The 16,529-nt window shown below is 66.8% G+C and overlaps 2 protein-coding genes across 2 annotated transcripts; one reads left to right on the plus strand and one right to left on the minus strand.

The window, feature by feature from the left end:
• Nucleotides 1–4,992: 4,992 nt before the first annotated feature.
• Nucleotides 4,993–12,697, minus strand: FOXH1 (forkhead box H1). Its single transcript, XM_069882883.1, is given in 5 exon segments — nucleotides 4,993–5,247; nucleotides 5,249–5,483; nucleotides 5,485–5,675; nucleotides 7,855–7,959; nucleotides 12,551–12,697. Coding segments are annotated over 5 exon segments (933 nt in total).
• Nucleotides 12,698–14,286: 1,589 nt separating this feature from the next.
• Nucleotides 14,287–16,213, plus strand: TMEM276 (transmembrane protein 276). The gene is made up of 2 exons (XM_069882884.1): nucleotides 14,287–14,679; nucleotides 15,732–16,213. Exons 1-2 carry the CDS (start codon nucleotides 14,287–14,289, stop codon nucleotides 16,203–16,205), a joined length of 867 nt encoding a protein of 288 aa, XP_069738985.1. The 3' UTR covers nucleotides 16,206–16,213.
• Nucleotides 16,214–16,529: the final 316 nt, after the last annotated feature.

Here is a 16,529-nt window from a genome sequence, read left to right on the forward strand (position 1 = left end):
GTCCCCAAGGCCAACGGGGTCCCCAACCCCCTCAATCTCCCCAAATCCCCGTGTCCCCAAGGCCAAGGGTGTCCCCAACCCCCTCAATGTCCCCAAATCCCCATGTCCCCAAGGCCAAGGGGGTCCCCAACCCCCTCAATGTCCCCAAATCCCCATGTCCCCAAGGCCAACGGGGTCCCCAACCCCCTCAATGTCCCCAAATCCCCGTGTCCCCAAGGCCAAGGGTGTCCTCAACCCCCCCAATGTCCCCAAATCCCCGTGTTCCCAAGGCCAAGGGTGTCCCCAACCCCCCCAATGTCCCCAAATCCCCGTGTCCCCAAGGCCAAGGGGGTCCCCAACCCCCCCAATGTCCCCAAATCCCCGTGTCCCCAAGGCCAAGGGTGTCCCCAACCCCCACAATGTCCCCAACCCCCCATGTCCCCAAGGCCAAGGGTGTCCCCAACCCCCACAATGTCCTCAACCCCCCATGTCCCCAAGGCCAAGGGTGTCCCCAACCCCCACAATGATCCCAAATCCCCGTGTCCCCAAGGCCAAGGATGTCCCCAACCCCCTCAATGTCCCCAAACCCCCATGTCCCCAAGGCCAAGGGTGTCCCCAACCCCCCCAGTGTCCCCAAATCCCCATGTCCCCAAGGCCAAAGGTGTCCCAAACCCCCCCAATGTCCTCAACTCCCCATGTCCCCAAGGCCAACGGTGTACCCAACCCCCCCAATGTCCCCAAATCCCCGTGTCCCCAAGGCCAAGGGGGTCCCCAACCCCCCCAGTGTCCCCAAATCCCCATGTCCCCAAGGCCAAGGGTGTCCCCAACCCCCTCAATGTCCCCAAATCCCCGTGTCCCCAAGGCCAAGGGTGTCCCCAACCCCCACAATGTCCCCAAATCCCCGTGTCCCCAAGGCCAAGGGTGTCCCCAACCCCCTCAATGTCCCCAACCCTCCATGTCCCCAAGGCCAAGGGTGTCCCCAACCCCCACAATGTCCCCAACCCCCCATGTCCCCAACCCCCCCGATGTCCCCAACACCCCCGGTGTCCTCCCTGTCCCCCCCTGTCCCCCGTGTCCCCCCTCGATGTCCCCAACCCCCCCCTTCCCCCCCACGTACCCGGCCCCTCCCGCTTCGCAGCCGCTCCTGGAGGCGTGGCCGCCGCCGTCGTCATAGCAACGGGCCACACTTCCGGTGGAAACCGGAAGTAGTCGCGGGGGGGCGGGCTAAGGGCCGTGTAGAAGGGATGGGGGACGACACACCCAAGATGGCGGCGAGGGAAGGGCGCTGCCTGCCACACTCAAGATGGCGGCAGGGAAAGGACTCGGCACGGCGGGCGCCCCCTGGAGGGTGGAGGGTGAAAAGCAGGGGGCGACGGGATTGGGGGGAAAGGGGGGTTGGGATCTCCTGAGTTCGGGTCCCCCCAGGAATTGGGGTCACCAGGGATGGGGACCCCCAGGAATTGGGGTCACCAGGGTTGGGGGACCCAAGTCATTCAGGTCACCAGGGTGGGGTTCCCCCAGAAATTGGGGTCACCATGGTTTGGGGTCCCAAGTCGTTAAGGTCACCAGGGTTGGGGTTCCCCTAGGAATTGGGGTCACCGGGGTTGGGGAACCCAAGTCATTGGGGTCACCAGGGTTGGGGGACCCAAGTCATAGAGGTCACCAGGGTTGGGGTCCCCCCAGAAATTGGGATCACTGAGATTGGGGGCCCCAAGTCATTGAGGTCACCAGGGTTGGGGACCCCCCAGGAATTGGGGTCATCAGAGTTGGGGGATCCAAGTTGATAAGGTCACCAGGGTTGGGGTTCCCCTAGGAATTGGGGTCACCAGGGTTGGGGGCCCCAAGTCATCAAGGTCACCAGGGTTGGGGTCCCCCCAGAAATTGGGGTCACCGGGCTTGGAGGTTGTCCCCAAGGCTGGAGATTGTCCCCAACGCCCCCTCCCATGGTCCCAGTGACCCCAGTGTTCCCAGTGCCCCTGTATCTCATTACACCCAGTATCCCCAGTATCCCCAGTGTTCCCAGTATCCCAGTACCTCATTGCTCCCAGTGCCCCCCAGTACCCCCAGTGCTCCCAGTGCTCCCAGTACCTCAATGCTCCCCAGTACCCCCAGTACCCCCAGTGCTCCCAGTATCCCAGTACCCCAATGCCCCCCAGTACCCCCAGTGCTCCCAGTACCCTCAATGCCCCCCAGTGCTCCCAGTACCCCCAGTATCCCCAGTGCCCCCCAGTACCCCCAGTGTTCCCAGTACTCCTGTACCTCATTGCACCCAGTGCCCCCCCAGTACCCCCAGTGTTCCCAGTACCCCTGTACCTCACGGCCCCCCCAGTACCCCCCAGTACCCCCAGTGCTCCCAGTATCCCAGTTCCTCACTGCCCCCCCAGTACCCCCAGTGCTCCCAGTATCCCAGTACCTCAATGCCCCCCAGTACCCCCAGTACCCCCAGTGCTCCCAGTACCTCAATGCGCGCCCCAGTACCCCCAGTACCCCCAGTGCTCCCAGTACCTCAATGCCCCCCAGTACCCCCAGTGCTCCCAGTGCTCCCAGTACCTCAATGCCCCCCAGTACCCCCAGTGCTCCCAGTGCTCCCAGTACCTCAATGCCCCCCAGTACCCCACCCAGTGCTCCAGTGCTCCCAGTACCTCAATGCCCCCCAGTACCCCCAGTGTTCCCAGTATCCCAGTACCCCCAATGCCCCCCAGTACCCCCCAGTACCCCCAGTGCTCCCAGTATCCCAGTACCCCAATGCCCCCCAGTACCCCCCAGTACCACCCAGTGTTCCCAGTATCCCAGTACCTCAATGCCCCCCAGTACCCCCCAGTGCTCCCAGTATCCCAGTACCTCAATGCCCCCCAGTACCCCCAGTGCTCCCAGTATCCCAGTACCTCAATGCCCCCCAGTACCCCCAGTGCTCCCAGTACCCCCAGTACCCCCAATGCCCCCCAGTACCCCCCAGTACCCCCAGTGCTCCCAGTATCCCAGTACCCCAATGCCCCCCAGTACCCCCAGTACCCCCAGTGCTCCCAGTATCCCAGTACCCCAATGCCCCCCAGTACCCCCAGTGCTCCCAGTACCTCAATGCTCCTCAGTACCCCCAGTGCTCCCAGTACCCCTGTTCCTCAATGCCCCCCAGTACCCCCCAGTACCCCCAGTGCTCCCAGTGCTCCCAGTACCCCAGTTCCTCAATGCCCCCCCAGTACCCCCAGTGCTCCCAGTACCCCCCAGTACCCCCCACCCTTCCCACTTCCCTGGAGCCCCCCAGCCCCCACTGCCCCCCCCTCTCCGCATTTCCCCCCCCCCTCCCCCTCCCAGTATCCCCCTCCCAGTTTGTCCCAGTCCCTCCCCAGTCCCGGGGTCGCCCCCCTTTGTTGTGCAAAGGACCCGGGGCGCCAGTTTGGGGGGGGGGGGGGGGGGATGGGAGAGGGGGGGGTTAGATGGCTGAGGAGAAAAAAGGGGGGGCAGGGATGGGGGGGAAGGACTTGGGGGGGCAGGAATGGGGGTGCAGGGGCAGGAATGGGGGTGCAGGGGGGGTGGGGGGCAGGAATGGGGGGGGTGGGGGGGCAGGAATTGGAGTGGGGGGCAGGAATGGGGGTGCAGGGGTGGGGGGGTCAGGAATTGGGGTGGGGGGCAGGATGGGGGTGCATTGTGAGTCCCCCCCCCCACCTCAAGTGACACCAACACCCCCCTCAGCGTCGCGATCTGCTCTTTATTTGGTTCCATATTTTTTTTGGGGGGGGCAGGGGGGACACACACAGATGGGGGTGCAGGGGTCACTTATGGATGCTGGGGGGGCCCCAATGGGTGCTGGGGGGGTCCCAATGGGTCCCAGAGGGGGTCCCAGTGGGTCTGGGGGGTCCCAATGGATGCTGGGGGGGTCCCAATGGGTGCAGAGGGGTCCCAATGGGTGCTGGGGGGGGGGGTCCTAATGGGTGCTGGGGGGTCCCCAATGGATGCTGGGGGGGGTCCCAATGGATGCTGGGGGGTCTCAATGGGTCTAGGGGGGTCCCAATGGGTGCTGGGGGGTCCCAATGGGTGCTGGGGGCGGGTCCTAATGGGTGCTGGGGGGTCCCCAATGGATGCTGGGGGGGGTCCCAATGGATGCTGGGGGGTCCCAATGGGTCTAGGGGGGTCCCAATGGGTGCTGGGAGGGGTCCCAATGGGTCCCAGAGGGGGTCTCAAAGGTTCTGGGGGGGGTCCCAATGGATGCTGGGGGGGTCCTAATGGGTGCTGGGGGGGTCCCAAAGGGTCTGGGGGGGTCCCAATGGATGCTGGGGGGGTCCCAATGGATGCTGGGGGGGGTCCTAATGGGTCCTGGGGGGTCCCAATGAGTCCCAGAGAGGGTCCCAATGGGTCCCAGAGAGGGTCCCAATGGATGCTGTGGGGGGGTCCTAATGGGTCCGGGGGGGGGGGGTCCCAATGGGTCCTGGGGGGTCCCAATGGGTGCTGGGGGTTCCCAATGGGTGCTGGGGAGTCCCAATGGGTCCCAGAGGGGGTCCCAAAGGGTCTGGGGGGGTCCCAATGGGTCCTGGGGTGTCCCAATAGGTGCTGGGGGATCCCAATGGGTCCTGGGGGGTCCCAAAGGGTCTGGGGGGGGTCCCAATGGATACTGGGGGGGTCCCAATGGATGCTGGGGGGGGTCCCAATGGATGCTGGGGGTCCCCAATGGGTGCTGGGGGGGTCGCAGTGAGTGCGGGGGGGGTTCCAATGGGTCCTGGGGGGTCCCCAATGGGTGCTGGGGGTTCCTAATAGTTCCTGGGGGGTCCCAATGGGTCCTGGGGGGTCTCCAATGGGTGCTGGGGGGTCCTAATGGGTCCTGGGGGGTCCCAATGGGTCCCAGAGGGGGTCCCAAACGGTCTGGGGGGGGGTCCCCAATGGGTGCTGGGGGGTCCTAATGGATGCAGGGGGGTCCCAATGGATCCGGGGGGGGGGGTGTGTGGGGTGTCCCAATGGGTCCTGGGGCGGTTTGGGGGGGGGGGGTGGGTGCCCCCCATTTATTGGGGGGGGGGGGTGTCCCTAACCGTGCAGCGCGGGGTTCACGGTGTCCCTGGGGTGGCTGAGCCAGACGTCGAAGATGCTTTTGTTGGGGGGCATGGCCTGCACCCCCGTTTCCTCGGCTTTGGGGGCTGGGGGGGCTCCGAGGGGTTTCGGGGGGCTGGGGGGCAGCACCCCCCAGCGGAGGGCGAGGAAGGGGGCGCCGCAAGGGGGGGCCACGGCGTTGGGGGCCACCGAGGTGCTGTAAGAGGTGGGGAGCTGCCCCCAATTTGGGGGTGCGGGGGGGGGCGGCCACGGCGTGGGGACCCCCCTTGGGGTCAGACGACCCCCCTCCCGCTTTCCCACAAGGAGGGGGGGGCACCCAGAGGGGGAAAAGGGGCGCCGCTCCCCAAAAGGAGCCGGAGGGGGGGTCCCCCCCCCCAGTTTTTTGAGGGGCTCCCCCCGCCTCCTCGGGGAATTCGCGCAGCAAGGATGCGATGGAGAAGGAGGAAGGAGGGGGGGAGGGTTTTGGGGGGCTGGTTTGGGGGGGGCGGGTAGGGGTGTCCCTGGAGGATGAAGGGGGCTAAGTCGCGAGCGAAAGCGGGGGACCCCCCCCCCCTCGCCACCGCCGTGTTCTGGAGGCGAAGGGCGGCCGGGGGGATGCGGCTCACGTCCACAGTCCAGTAGTTGCCCTTGGCCTTGGGCCGGGAGGGGTCCTTCAGCACCTGGGGGGGGGCACGGTGAGGGGGAGACCCCCCCTCTGCACCCCAAGAACCCCAGAACCCCCCCATGGCTGCACCCCGGTAATGGGACCCCCCAAACCCCCCTCCATGGATGAACCCCAGGACCCCCCCCTGCACCCCAGACCCCCCCATGGCTGCACCTCAGGACCCCCCCCTTGCACCCCAGACCCCCCCTCTGCACCCCAAGAACCTCAGAACCCCCCCATGGCTGCACCCCGGTAATGAGACCCCCCAAACCCATGCAATGGATGAACCCCAGGACCCCCCCCTGCACCCCAGACCCTCCAGACCCCCCCATGGCTACACCTCAGGACCCCCCCTTGCACCCCAGACCCCCCCCTCTGCACCCCAAGAACCCCAGAACCCCCCCATGGCTGCACCCCGGTAATGGGACCCCCAAAACGCACCCAATGGATGAACCCCAGACCCCCCCCCTTGCACCCCAGACCCCCCAAATCCCCCCTTGGCTGCACCCCAGACCCCCCGTCGCACCTCAACATCCCCCATGGCTGCACCCCAGGACCCCCCCTTGCACCCCAGGACCCCCCCTCTGCACCCCAAGAACCCCAGAACCCCCCCATGGCTGCACCCCGGTAATGGGACCCCCCCAAACCCCCCTCCATGGATGAATCCCAGGACCCCCCCCGCACCCCAGACCCCTCAAATCCTCACATGGATGCACCCCAGACCGCCCCCCTGCACCCCAGACCCCCCCACTGCACCCCAAGAAGCCCAGAACCCCCCTATGGCTGCACCCCGGTAATGGGACCCCCCAAAAACCCAACCAATGGATGAACCCCAGGACCCCCCCCCTGCACCCCAGACCCCCCTATGGCTGCACCTCAGGACCCCCCCTTGCACCCCAGACCCCCCCTCTGCACCCCAAGAACCCCAGAACCCCCCCATGGCTGCACCCCGGTAATGGGACCCCCAAAACCCATCCAATGGATGAACCCCAGGACCCCCCCCTGCACCCCAGACCCCCCCATGGCTGCACCCCAGACCCCCCCTCTGCACCCCAAGAACCTCAGAACCCCCCCATGGCTGCACCCCGGTAATGGGACCCCCCAAACCCCCCTCCATGGATGAACCCCAGGACCCCCCCTGCACCCCAGACCCCCCCATGGCTGCACCTCAGGACCCCCCCCTTGCACCCCAGACCCCCCCACTGCACCCCAAGAACCTCAGAACCCCCCCATGGCTGCACCCCGGTAATGGGACCCCCCAAACCCCCCTCCATGGATGAACCCCAGGACCCCCCCTGCACCCCAGACCCCCCCATGGCTGCACCCCAGACCCCCCCACTGCACCCCAAGAACCTCAGAACCCCCCCATGGCTGCACCCCGGTAATGGGACCCCCCAAACCCCCCTCCATGGATGAACCCCAGGACCCCCCCCCTGCACCCCAGACCCCCCCATGGCTGCACCTCAGGACCCCCCCTGCACCCCAGACCCCCCCACTGCACCCCAAGAACCTCAGAACCCCCCCATGGCTGCACCCCGGTAATGGGACCCCCAAAACGCACCCAATGGATGAACCCCAGGACCCCCCCCCTTGCACCCCAGACCCCCCAAATTCCCCCTTGGCTGCACCCCAGACCCCCCCCTGCACCCCAACCCCCCCCATGGCTGCACCCCAGGACCCCCCTTGCACCCCAGGACCCCCAAATCGCCCCTTGGCTGCACCCCAGACCCCCCCTGCACCCCAACCCCCGCCCATGGCTGCACCCCAGACCCCCCCCGCACCCCAATCCCCCCATGGCTGCACCCCAGACCCCCCAAATCCCCCCTTGGCTGCACCCCAGACCCCCCTCCCGCACCCCAACCCCCCCCATGGCTGCACCCCAGGACCCCCAAATCCCCCCTTGGCTGCATCCCAGACCCCCCCTGCACCCCAAACTCCCCCATGGCTGCACCCCAGGACCCCCAAATCCCCCCTTGGCTGCACCCCAGACCCCCCCCACAACCCAACCCCCCCATGGCTGCACCCCAGCACCCCCCCCCTGCACCCCAGACCCCTCAATGCCCCCTCAGTGCCCCCCTCAGACCTTCCCCGTTCCCCCCCAACCCCATTCTCCTTCCCAGTGCCCCCCAGTCCCAGCCCCAGGACCCCCCCCAGTGCCTCCCAGTGCCTCCCAGTGCCTCCCAGTGCCCCCCCACCTTGGCGAAGCAGGGGTTGGAGGAGAGGTTGTGGCGCACGGAATCCTTCCAGCCCTGGTAGCCCCCCCCGAAGAACGGGAACAGCGCCCGGATCCGCTGCAGGATCTGCGGAAGGGGGGGTTCCCAGTGCTCCCAGTACAGACCAGTGCTCCCAGTATGGCTCCCCAGGGCTCCCAGTACAGCCTAGGCCCACATCCCAGTGCTCCCAGTACAACCCAGCACAGCATAGTGCCCTGGCACGACTTCCCAGGGCTCCCAGTACAGACCAGTGCTCCCAGTACAGCTCCCCAGGGCTCCCAGTACAGACCAGTGCTCCCAGTACGGCTCCCCAGGACTCCCAGTACAGACCAGTGCTCCCAGTATGGCTCCCCAGGGCTCCCAGTACAGGCTAGCCCCACATCCCAGTGCTCCCAGTACAGCCCAGTGCTCCCAGTACAACCCCAGACCCACATCTCAGAGCTCCCAGTACAGCCCAGTGCTCCCAGTACAGCCCCAGCCCCACATCCCAGTGCTCCCAGTCCACCTCACCCCCCATCCCAGTGCTCCCAGTCCATACCAGCCCCCACCCCAGTGCTCCCAGTCCATCCCAGTCCATCCCAGCCCCCATCCCAGTGCTCCCAGTCCATCCCAGTGTTCCCAGTCCATCCCAGCCCCCACCCCAGTGCTCCCAGTCCATCCCAGTACTCCTAGTCCATCCCAGCCCCCATCCCAGTGCTCCCAGTCCATCCCAGTGCTCCCAGTCCATCCCACCCCCCATCTCAGTCCATCCCAGCCCCCATCCCAGTGCTCCCAGTCCATCCCAGTGCTCTCAGTCCATCCCACCCCCATCTCAGTCCATCCCAGCCCCCATCTCAGTCCATCCCGGTCCATCCCAGTGCTCCCAGTCCATCCCAGTGCTCCCAGTCCACCTCACCCCCCATCCCAGTGCTCCCAGTCCATCCCAGCCCCCACCCCAGTGCTCCCAGTCCATCCCAGTGCTCCCAGTCCATCTCACCCCCCATCTCAGTCCTTTCCAGCCCCCATCCCAGTCCATCCCAGTGCTCCCAGTCCACCTCATCCCCCATCCCAGTGCTCCCAGTCCATCCCAGTGCTCCCAGTCCTTCCCACCCCCCATCTCAGTCCATTCCAGCCCCCATCCCAGTCCATCCCAGTCCATCCCAGTGCTCCCAGTCCATTCCAGCCCCCATCCCAGTCCATCCCAGTCCACCTCACCCCCCATCCCAGTGCTCCCAGTCCATCCCAGCCCCCATCCCAGTGCTCCCAGTCCATCCCAGTGCTCCCAGTCCATCCCACCCCCATCTCAGTCCATCCCAGTCCCCACCCCAGTGCTCCCAGTCCATCCCAGTCCATCCCAGTCCACCTCACCCCCCATCCCAGTGCTCCCAGTCCATCCCAGTCCACCTCACCCCCCATCCCAGTGCTCCCAGTCCATCCCAGTACTCCTAGTCCACTCCAGCCCCCATCCCAGTGCTCCCAGTCCATCCCAGTGCTCCCAGTCCATCCCAGCGCTCCCAGTCCATCCCAGCTCCTATCCCAGTGCTCCCAGTCCATCCCAGTACCCCCAGTCCACCTCATCCCCCATCCCAGTGCCCCCAGTCCATCCCGGCCCCCATCCCAGTGCTCCCAGTCCATCCCAGCCCCCATCCCAGTGCTCCCAGTCCATCCCAGTGCTCCCAATCCATCCCACCCCCATCTCAGTCCATCCCAGCCCCCATCCCAGTGCTCCCAGTCCATCCCAGTGCTCCCAGTCCATCCCAGCCCCCATCTCAGTCCATCCCAGCCCCCATCCCAGTGCTCCCAGTCCATCCCAGTGCTCCCAGTCCTTCCCAACCCCCATCCCAGTCCATCCTAGTCCATCCCACTCCCCATCCCAGTGCTCCCAGTCCATCCCAGCTCCTATCCCAGTGCTCCCAGTCCATCCCAGTGCCCCCAGTCCACTTCATCCCCCATCCCAGTGCTCCCAGTCCATCCCACCCCCATCCCAGTCCATCCCAGTCAACTCCTGCCCCCATCCCAGTGCTCCCAGTCCATCCCAGTGCTCCCAGTCCATCCCACCCCCATCCCAGTCCATCCCAGTCCCCATCCCAGTGCTCCCAGTCCATCCCACCCCCATCCCAGTCCATCCCAGTCCCCATCCCAGTGCTCCCAGTCCATCCCAGTCCCCATCCCAGTCCATCCCAGCCCTCCCCAGTGCTCCCAGTCCCCCCTCCCCCCGGGGGTCTCCCCTCCCCCATCCCGGGTCCCCGCGGGGGGTGGGGGAGGGGAAGGGGGAGGGGAGGAGGGGGGGGAGGGGAGGTGGCGACAGAGCGACAGCGGCGACAGAGGCGACAGATGCCACCAACCCCCCCCCCCCCCCGGCGCCACCCCCCGCGGGGACACGGCGGGACCCGGGATGTCACCTCCCTGCGGCCCCAGTGCCCTCCAGTTTCCACCAGTATCCCCAGTATCCTCGTGTCCCTCCCAGTATCCCCAGTGTCCCCCAGTGTCCCCCAGTGTCCCCAAGTCTCTCCTTGTGCCTCCAGTGACCCCCAGTGACCCCCAGTGTCCCCCAGTACCCCCCTCCCTGTGTCCCCAGTATCCCCAGTGCCCCGTCCCCCAGTATACCCAGTTCCCTCCCAGTATCCCCAGTGACACCCCAGTGTCCCCCAGTGTCCCTGTCCCCAGTGTCTCCCAGTAACCTCAGTGTCCCCCAGTACCCCCAGTGTCCCCCAGTGTCCCTGTCCCCCAGTGTCACCCCAGTGTCCCCAGTTCTCTCCCAGTGTCCCCAGTGTCCCCCAGTGTCCCTGTCCCCAGTGTCTCCCAGTAACCCCAGTGTCCCCCAGTATTCCCAGTGTCCCCCAGTATCCCCAGTGTCCCCAGTACCCCCAGTGTCCCCCAGTATCCCCAGTGTCCCCGTGTCCCTGTCCCCAGTACCCCCAGTGTCCCCCAGTATCCCCAGTGTCCCCCAGTGTCCCTGTCCCCAGTGTCCCCAGTACCCCCAGTGTCCCCCAGTATCCCCAGTGTCCCTGTCCCCAGTGTCTCCCAGTATCCCCAGTGTCCCCCAGTGTCTGCCAGTAACCTCAGTGTCCCCCAGTGTCCCCCAGTGTCCCTGTCCCCAGTGTCTCCCAGTAACCTCAGTGTCCCCCAGTGTCCCTGTCCCCAGTGTCCCCCAGTAATCTCAGTGTCCCCCAGTATCCCCAGCGTCCCCCAGTATCCCCAGTTCCCTCCCTGTGTCCCCAGTATCCCCAGTGCCCCCTGTCCCCCAGTGTCACCCCAGTGTCCCCACTTCCCTCCCAGTGTCCCCCAGTATCCCCAGTGTCCCCCAGTGTCCCTGTCCCCAGTGTCTCCCAGTAACCTCAGTGTCCCCCAGTATCCCCAGTTCCCTCCTTGTGTCCCCCAGTGTCCCCCAGTGCCCCCCATTGTCCTCCCCAGTTCCCTCCCAGTGTCCCCAGTGCCCCTCATTGTCCCCCCCAGTGTCCCCCAGTGTCCCCCAGTGCCCCCCATTGTCCTCCCCAGTTCCCTCCCAGTGTCCCCAGTGCCCCTCATTGTCCCCCCCAGTGTCCCCCAGTGTCCCCCAGTGCCCCCCATTGTCCTCCCCAGTTCCCTCCCAGTGTCCCCAGTGCCCCTCATTGTCCCCCCCAGTGTCCCCCAGCGTCCCCCATAGTCCCCCCAGTTCCCTCCCAGTGTCCCCAGTGCCCTTCATTGTCCCCCCCAGTGTCCCCAGTGCCCCTCATTGTCCCCCCCAGTGTCCCCCAGTGTCCCCCAGTGCCCCCCACTGCCCCCCCCAGTTCCCTCCCAGTGTCCCCAGTGCCCCCCATTGTCCTCCCCAGTATCCCCAGTGTCCCCAGCGTGTCCCCCTCCAAGGGCAGGAGGTGACCTTGACCCCGTGACCCCTCTGTGACCCCCCTTGACCCCCCCCAATCCCCCCTGTGCCCCCCCAGGGGGTCCCGTGTCCTATAGATGGGGGGGGCCAGGGGGTCCGGGGGGGGTCCGGGGGGGTCCAGGGGGTCCTGGGAGGGGGTCCGGGGGGGTCCAGGGGGTCCTGAGGGGGTCCGGGGGGGTCCGGGGGGGTCCAGGGGGTCCCAGGGGGGGCTGGGGGGGGGTCCCGGTGTCCGATAAGTGGGGGGGGGGTCCCGTAGTGGGGAGTCCCATTGGGGTCCAGGAGGTCCCGAGGGGGTCCAGGGTGGGTCCAGGGGGTCCCGGGGGGGTCCCGGTGTCCGGTAAGTGGGGGGGTCCCCGAGTGGGGGGTGCGGGGGGGGTCCGGGGGGCCCTGGGGGGGTCCAAGGGGGGTCCTGGGGGGGCTGGGGGGAGTCCAGGGGGTCCAAGGGGGCCTGGGGGGGGTCCCGGTGTCCGATAAGTGGGGGGGGGTCCCATAGTGAGGGGTTCAGGGGGGGTCCAGGGGGGTCCCAGGGTGGGGCCAGGGGGGGTCCCGGTGTCTGGTAAGCGGGGGGGGGTCCCGGAGGGGGGGTCCAGGGGGGGTCCCGGTGTCCGGTAAGTGGGGTGGGGGTCCCTTAGTGGGGGGTCCAGGGGGGGTCCAGGAGGTCCTGAGGGGGTCCAGGGGGGGGTCCCGGGGGGGGTCCCGGTGTCCGGTAAGCGGGGGGGGTCCCGTAGTGGGGGGTCCCATTGGGGTCCAGGAGGTCCTGAGGGGTATTGGGGGGGGATCCCGTAGAAGAGGGGGGTCCCCTCGATGTTGGGGGGTCCCGGGGGGGTCCGGTACCTGCGCGAGCTTGAGGCGGTGCCCGGGGGCGGCGCGGATGACGAGGGCGATGAGCGCCAGGTAGGAGTAGGGGGGCTTGGGGTGTCGCCGGTAACGGGGGGGGCGGCCCCGGGACCCCCGGGGGGAGGGAGAGGAGGGGGGGGTCATGGAGAGAGAGAGAGGAGAGAGACACTGGGGGAGACTGGGAGAGACTGGGAGGGGAGGGGAGGGGCCGGATGGGGTGGGGGGAAAGGTGGGATGGGATGGGGTGGGATGGGATGGGATGGGATGGGGATGGAGATGGAGATGGGGTTGGGGATGGGGATGGGGATGGGGATGGGGATGGGGATGGGGATGGGGTGGGATGGGATGGGATGGGATGGGGATGGAGATGGAGATGGGATGGAATGGGGATGGAGATGGGGATGGGGATGGGGATGGGGATGGGGATGGGGTGGAGATGGGGATGGGGATGGAGATGGAGATGGAATGGGGTGGGATGGGATGGGGATGGGGATGGAGATGGGGATGGGGATGGAGATGGAGATGGAGATGGAGATGGAGATGGGGATGGAGATGGGGATGGGGATGGAGATGGAGATGGAGATGGAGATGGGGATGGAGATGGGGATGGGGATGGAGATGGGATGGGATGGGATGGGATGGGGATGGAGATGGAGGTGGGGATGGAGATGGGGATGGGGATGGGGATGGAGATGGAGATGGAGATGGGGATGGGGATGGGGATGGGGATGGGGATGGAGATGGGGATGGGGATGGGGATGGAGATGGGGATGGAGATGGGGATGGGATGGAATGGGGATGGAGATGGGGATGGGATGAGATGGGATGGGGATGGGGATGGAGATGGGGATGGAGATGGGGATGGGGATGGAGGTGGAGGTGGAGATAGAGGTGGAGGTGGAGATGGGGATGGAGATGGGGATGGAGATGGGGATGGGGATGGGGATGGGGATGGAGGATGGGGATGGGGATGGGGATGGAGATGGGGATGGGATGAGATGGGATGGGATGGGATGGGATGGGGATGGAGATGGAGGTGGGGATGGAGATGGGGATGGGGATGGGGATGGGGATGGAGATGGGGATGGGGATGGGGATGGAGATGGAGATTGAAATGGAATGGAATGGGATGGGGATGGAGATGGGGGTGATGAGGGGATGGGGATGTGGACGGGACAGGCTGGGTAACCCCCCCCCCTCAGCCCCTGTACACACTGTCCTGGTGCTGTGCACCCCTTTGCACCCCCTTTCCCACCCCCGAGCCCCCCAGCCCTGATCAAGCCCCGCCCACCGGCTTTAACCACGCCCCTTTACTCAATGATCACGCCCCTTAGCCAATGACCACGCCCCTTTAGCCAATGGCCACGCCCCTTTAGCCAATGACCACGCCCCTTTAGCCAATGACCACGCCCCATAGACAATGACCACGCCCCTTTAGCAAATGACCACTCCCCTTTAGCCAAGCCACGCCCCTTTAGCCAATGACCAGGCCCCTTTAGCCAATGACCAGGCCCCTTTAGCCAATGACCACGCTCCTTTAGCCAATGGCCCCGCCCCTTTAGCCAATGACCACCCCCCTTTAGCCAATAACCACACCCCTTTAGCCAATGACCAGGCCCCTTTAGCCAATGGCCACGCCCCTTTAGCCAACGGCCCCGCCCCTTTAGCCAATGACCAGGCCCCTTTAGCCAATGGCCACGCCCCTTTAGCCAATGACCAAGCCTCTTTACCCAATGGTCCCGCCCACCTCCCCTTTCAGCCAATGGAAGCGCCCCCCCCCCCACTTCCGCCCCTCGCGGCGCTCTAGCCCCCCTCTCCGTGGTCCCGCTCGGAGGCCGGAAGTGCCGCTCCCGGTACCGGAGGAGCGGGAGCCGCGGCGGGCCCGGGGCCCGGCTGGGTGTCCCGGCCTTAACCCTCCCCCTGCCCCACCCCCGGCTTTGTGCCTTCGTCCTGGCCCGTCCTGCCGCTCCCCGTGTCTCCCCTCTCCCCGTTTCTCCTCGCGAGGCCCCGGAGGTCCCGGTTCGGTGCCGGTTCCCGTCGCCGCGGGGCCCATGGGAGCCGCCCCCGGGGCCGGGGAGGCGCTGCTCGGGGCCGTCTGCCTCTGGTGCGCCCTCCGGGCCCGGCAGGTGCGGGGGGCGGACACGGGGATGGGGGCACCGGGATGGGGACACCGGGATGGGGGGGGGCACCGGGATGGCGATACCGGGATGGGGACCCTGGGATGGGGACACTGGGGTGGGGGGGGGGACACTGGAGTGGGGACCCTGGCACTGGGATGGGGACACTGGGGTGGGGGGGGACACTGGAGTGGGGACCCTGGCACTGGGATGGGGACACTGGGATGGGGACACCGGGATTGGGACACTGGGATGGGGGGGGACACTGGAGTGGGGACACTGGAACTGGGATGGGGACCCTGGCACTGGGGTGGGGACACTGGGATGGGGACCCTGGTGCTGGGATGGGACCACTGGGGTGGGGACACTGGCACTGGGACGCGGCCACTGGCACTGGGATGGGGCGACTGGGATGGGGACCCTGGCACTGGGATGGGGACCCTGGCACTGGGACGGGGACTCTGGGATGGGGACCCTGGCACTGGGATGGGGACCCTGGCACTGGGATGGGGACTCTGGGATGGGGACACTGGCACTGGGATCCTCATCTTCTATCCTCATCCTTGTCTTCCATCCCCATCCCCATCTCCATCCCCATCTCCATCCCCATCTCCATCCCCATCATCTCCATCCCCATCCCCATCTCCGTCTCCATCCTCCATCTCCATCCTCCATCTCCATCCTCCATCTCCATCCTCCATCTCCATCCTCCATCTCCATCCTCCATCTCCATCCTCCATCCCCATCCCCATTCCATCCCCACCTCCACCTCCATCCCCACCTCCACCTCCATCCCCACCTCCACCTCCATCCCCACCTCCACCTCCATCCCCACCTCCACCTCCACCTCCATCTCCATCTCCACCTCCACCTCCATCTCCACCTCCACCTCCATCCCCACTTCCACCTCCATCCCCACCTCCACCTCCACCTCCATCCCCATCCCCATGGTCTCCATCCTCCATCCCCATCTCCACCTCCATCTCCATCCCACCTCCATCTCCACCTCCACCCCCATCCCTATCTCCATCTCCATCTCCATCCCACCCCTCTCCCTGCAGGTGTCGGGAGGTCCGGCTCCCGGTTTCCTCCTCCAGGCTCTGGGAGCGGCCAGCGACGCGCTGGCTCCTTGGTGGCCGTGGGCCTCTCCGGGTGGCCCCTCCGACCCCGTTCCCGGCTCGTGGGTCTCGGCTGTGCTCGGCCAACCCTTGGTGGCCTTCGGCTTCCACCACCTCAGCGGCGACCGAGCCACCGGCAACCTCCTCCTGGCCGTGGCCACCGTGCTGGCTCCGGTAGCCGCGGGGCTAGCCGAGGAGGCCCGGCTGCTGGCCGCCCGCGCCGTCACGGTGTTGGTGGCCACCAGCCTCCTCTCGCTGGCCGCGCTCACCGGCAACGGAGCCGGAGCCCTCGGAGCCGTCCTGGTGGCCGCCGGCTACCTGGGCGCCGGCCACCCCTGGGCCGTGGCCGCCGGCAACCTGGCCCTGGAGAGAGGGCTGAGGGCCCAGCTGAGGCACCCGGAGAACTGGGACCAGTAAAGGGGAGATGGGAGGGACTGGGGGGACTGGGGGAACTGGGGGGAGGAGCCAGCGTGGCACCTGGAGCACTGGGACCAGTAAAGGAGTGATGGGACCACCGGTAACTGGTCATACTGGAAGCACTGGAGTGACTGGGACTGGGAACTGGAGTCAGTGGTGACACTGGGACTGGGTCACTGCGGGCACTGGTCGCACTGGGATTGGTCACTGGGGTCACTGGTCACACTGGGATTGGACACTGATGAGACTGGGACTGGTCACTGGGGTCACTGGTCACACTGGGATTGGTCACTGGGGTCACTGGTTGCACTGGGATTGGACACT

The sequence above is a fragment of the Phaenicophaeus curvirostris genome, unplaced genomic scaffold (genome assembly GCF_032191515.1).
Source record: "Phaenicophaeus curvirostris isolate KB17595 unplaced genomic scaffold, BPBGC_Pcur_1.0 scaffold_381, whole genome shotgun sequence".
NCBI classification, from domain to species: Eukaryota; Metazoa; Chordata; class Aves; order Cuculiformes; family Cuculidae; genus Phaenicophaeus; species Phaenicophaeus curvirostris.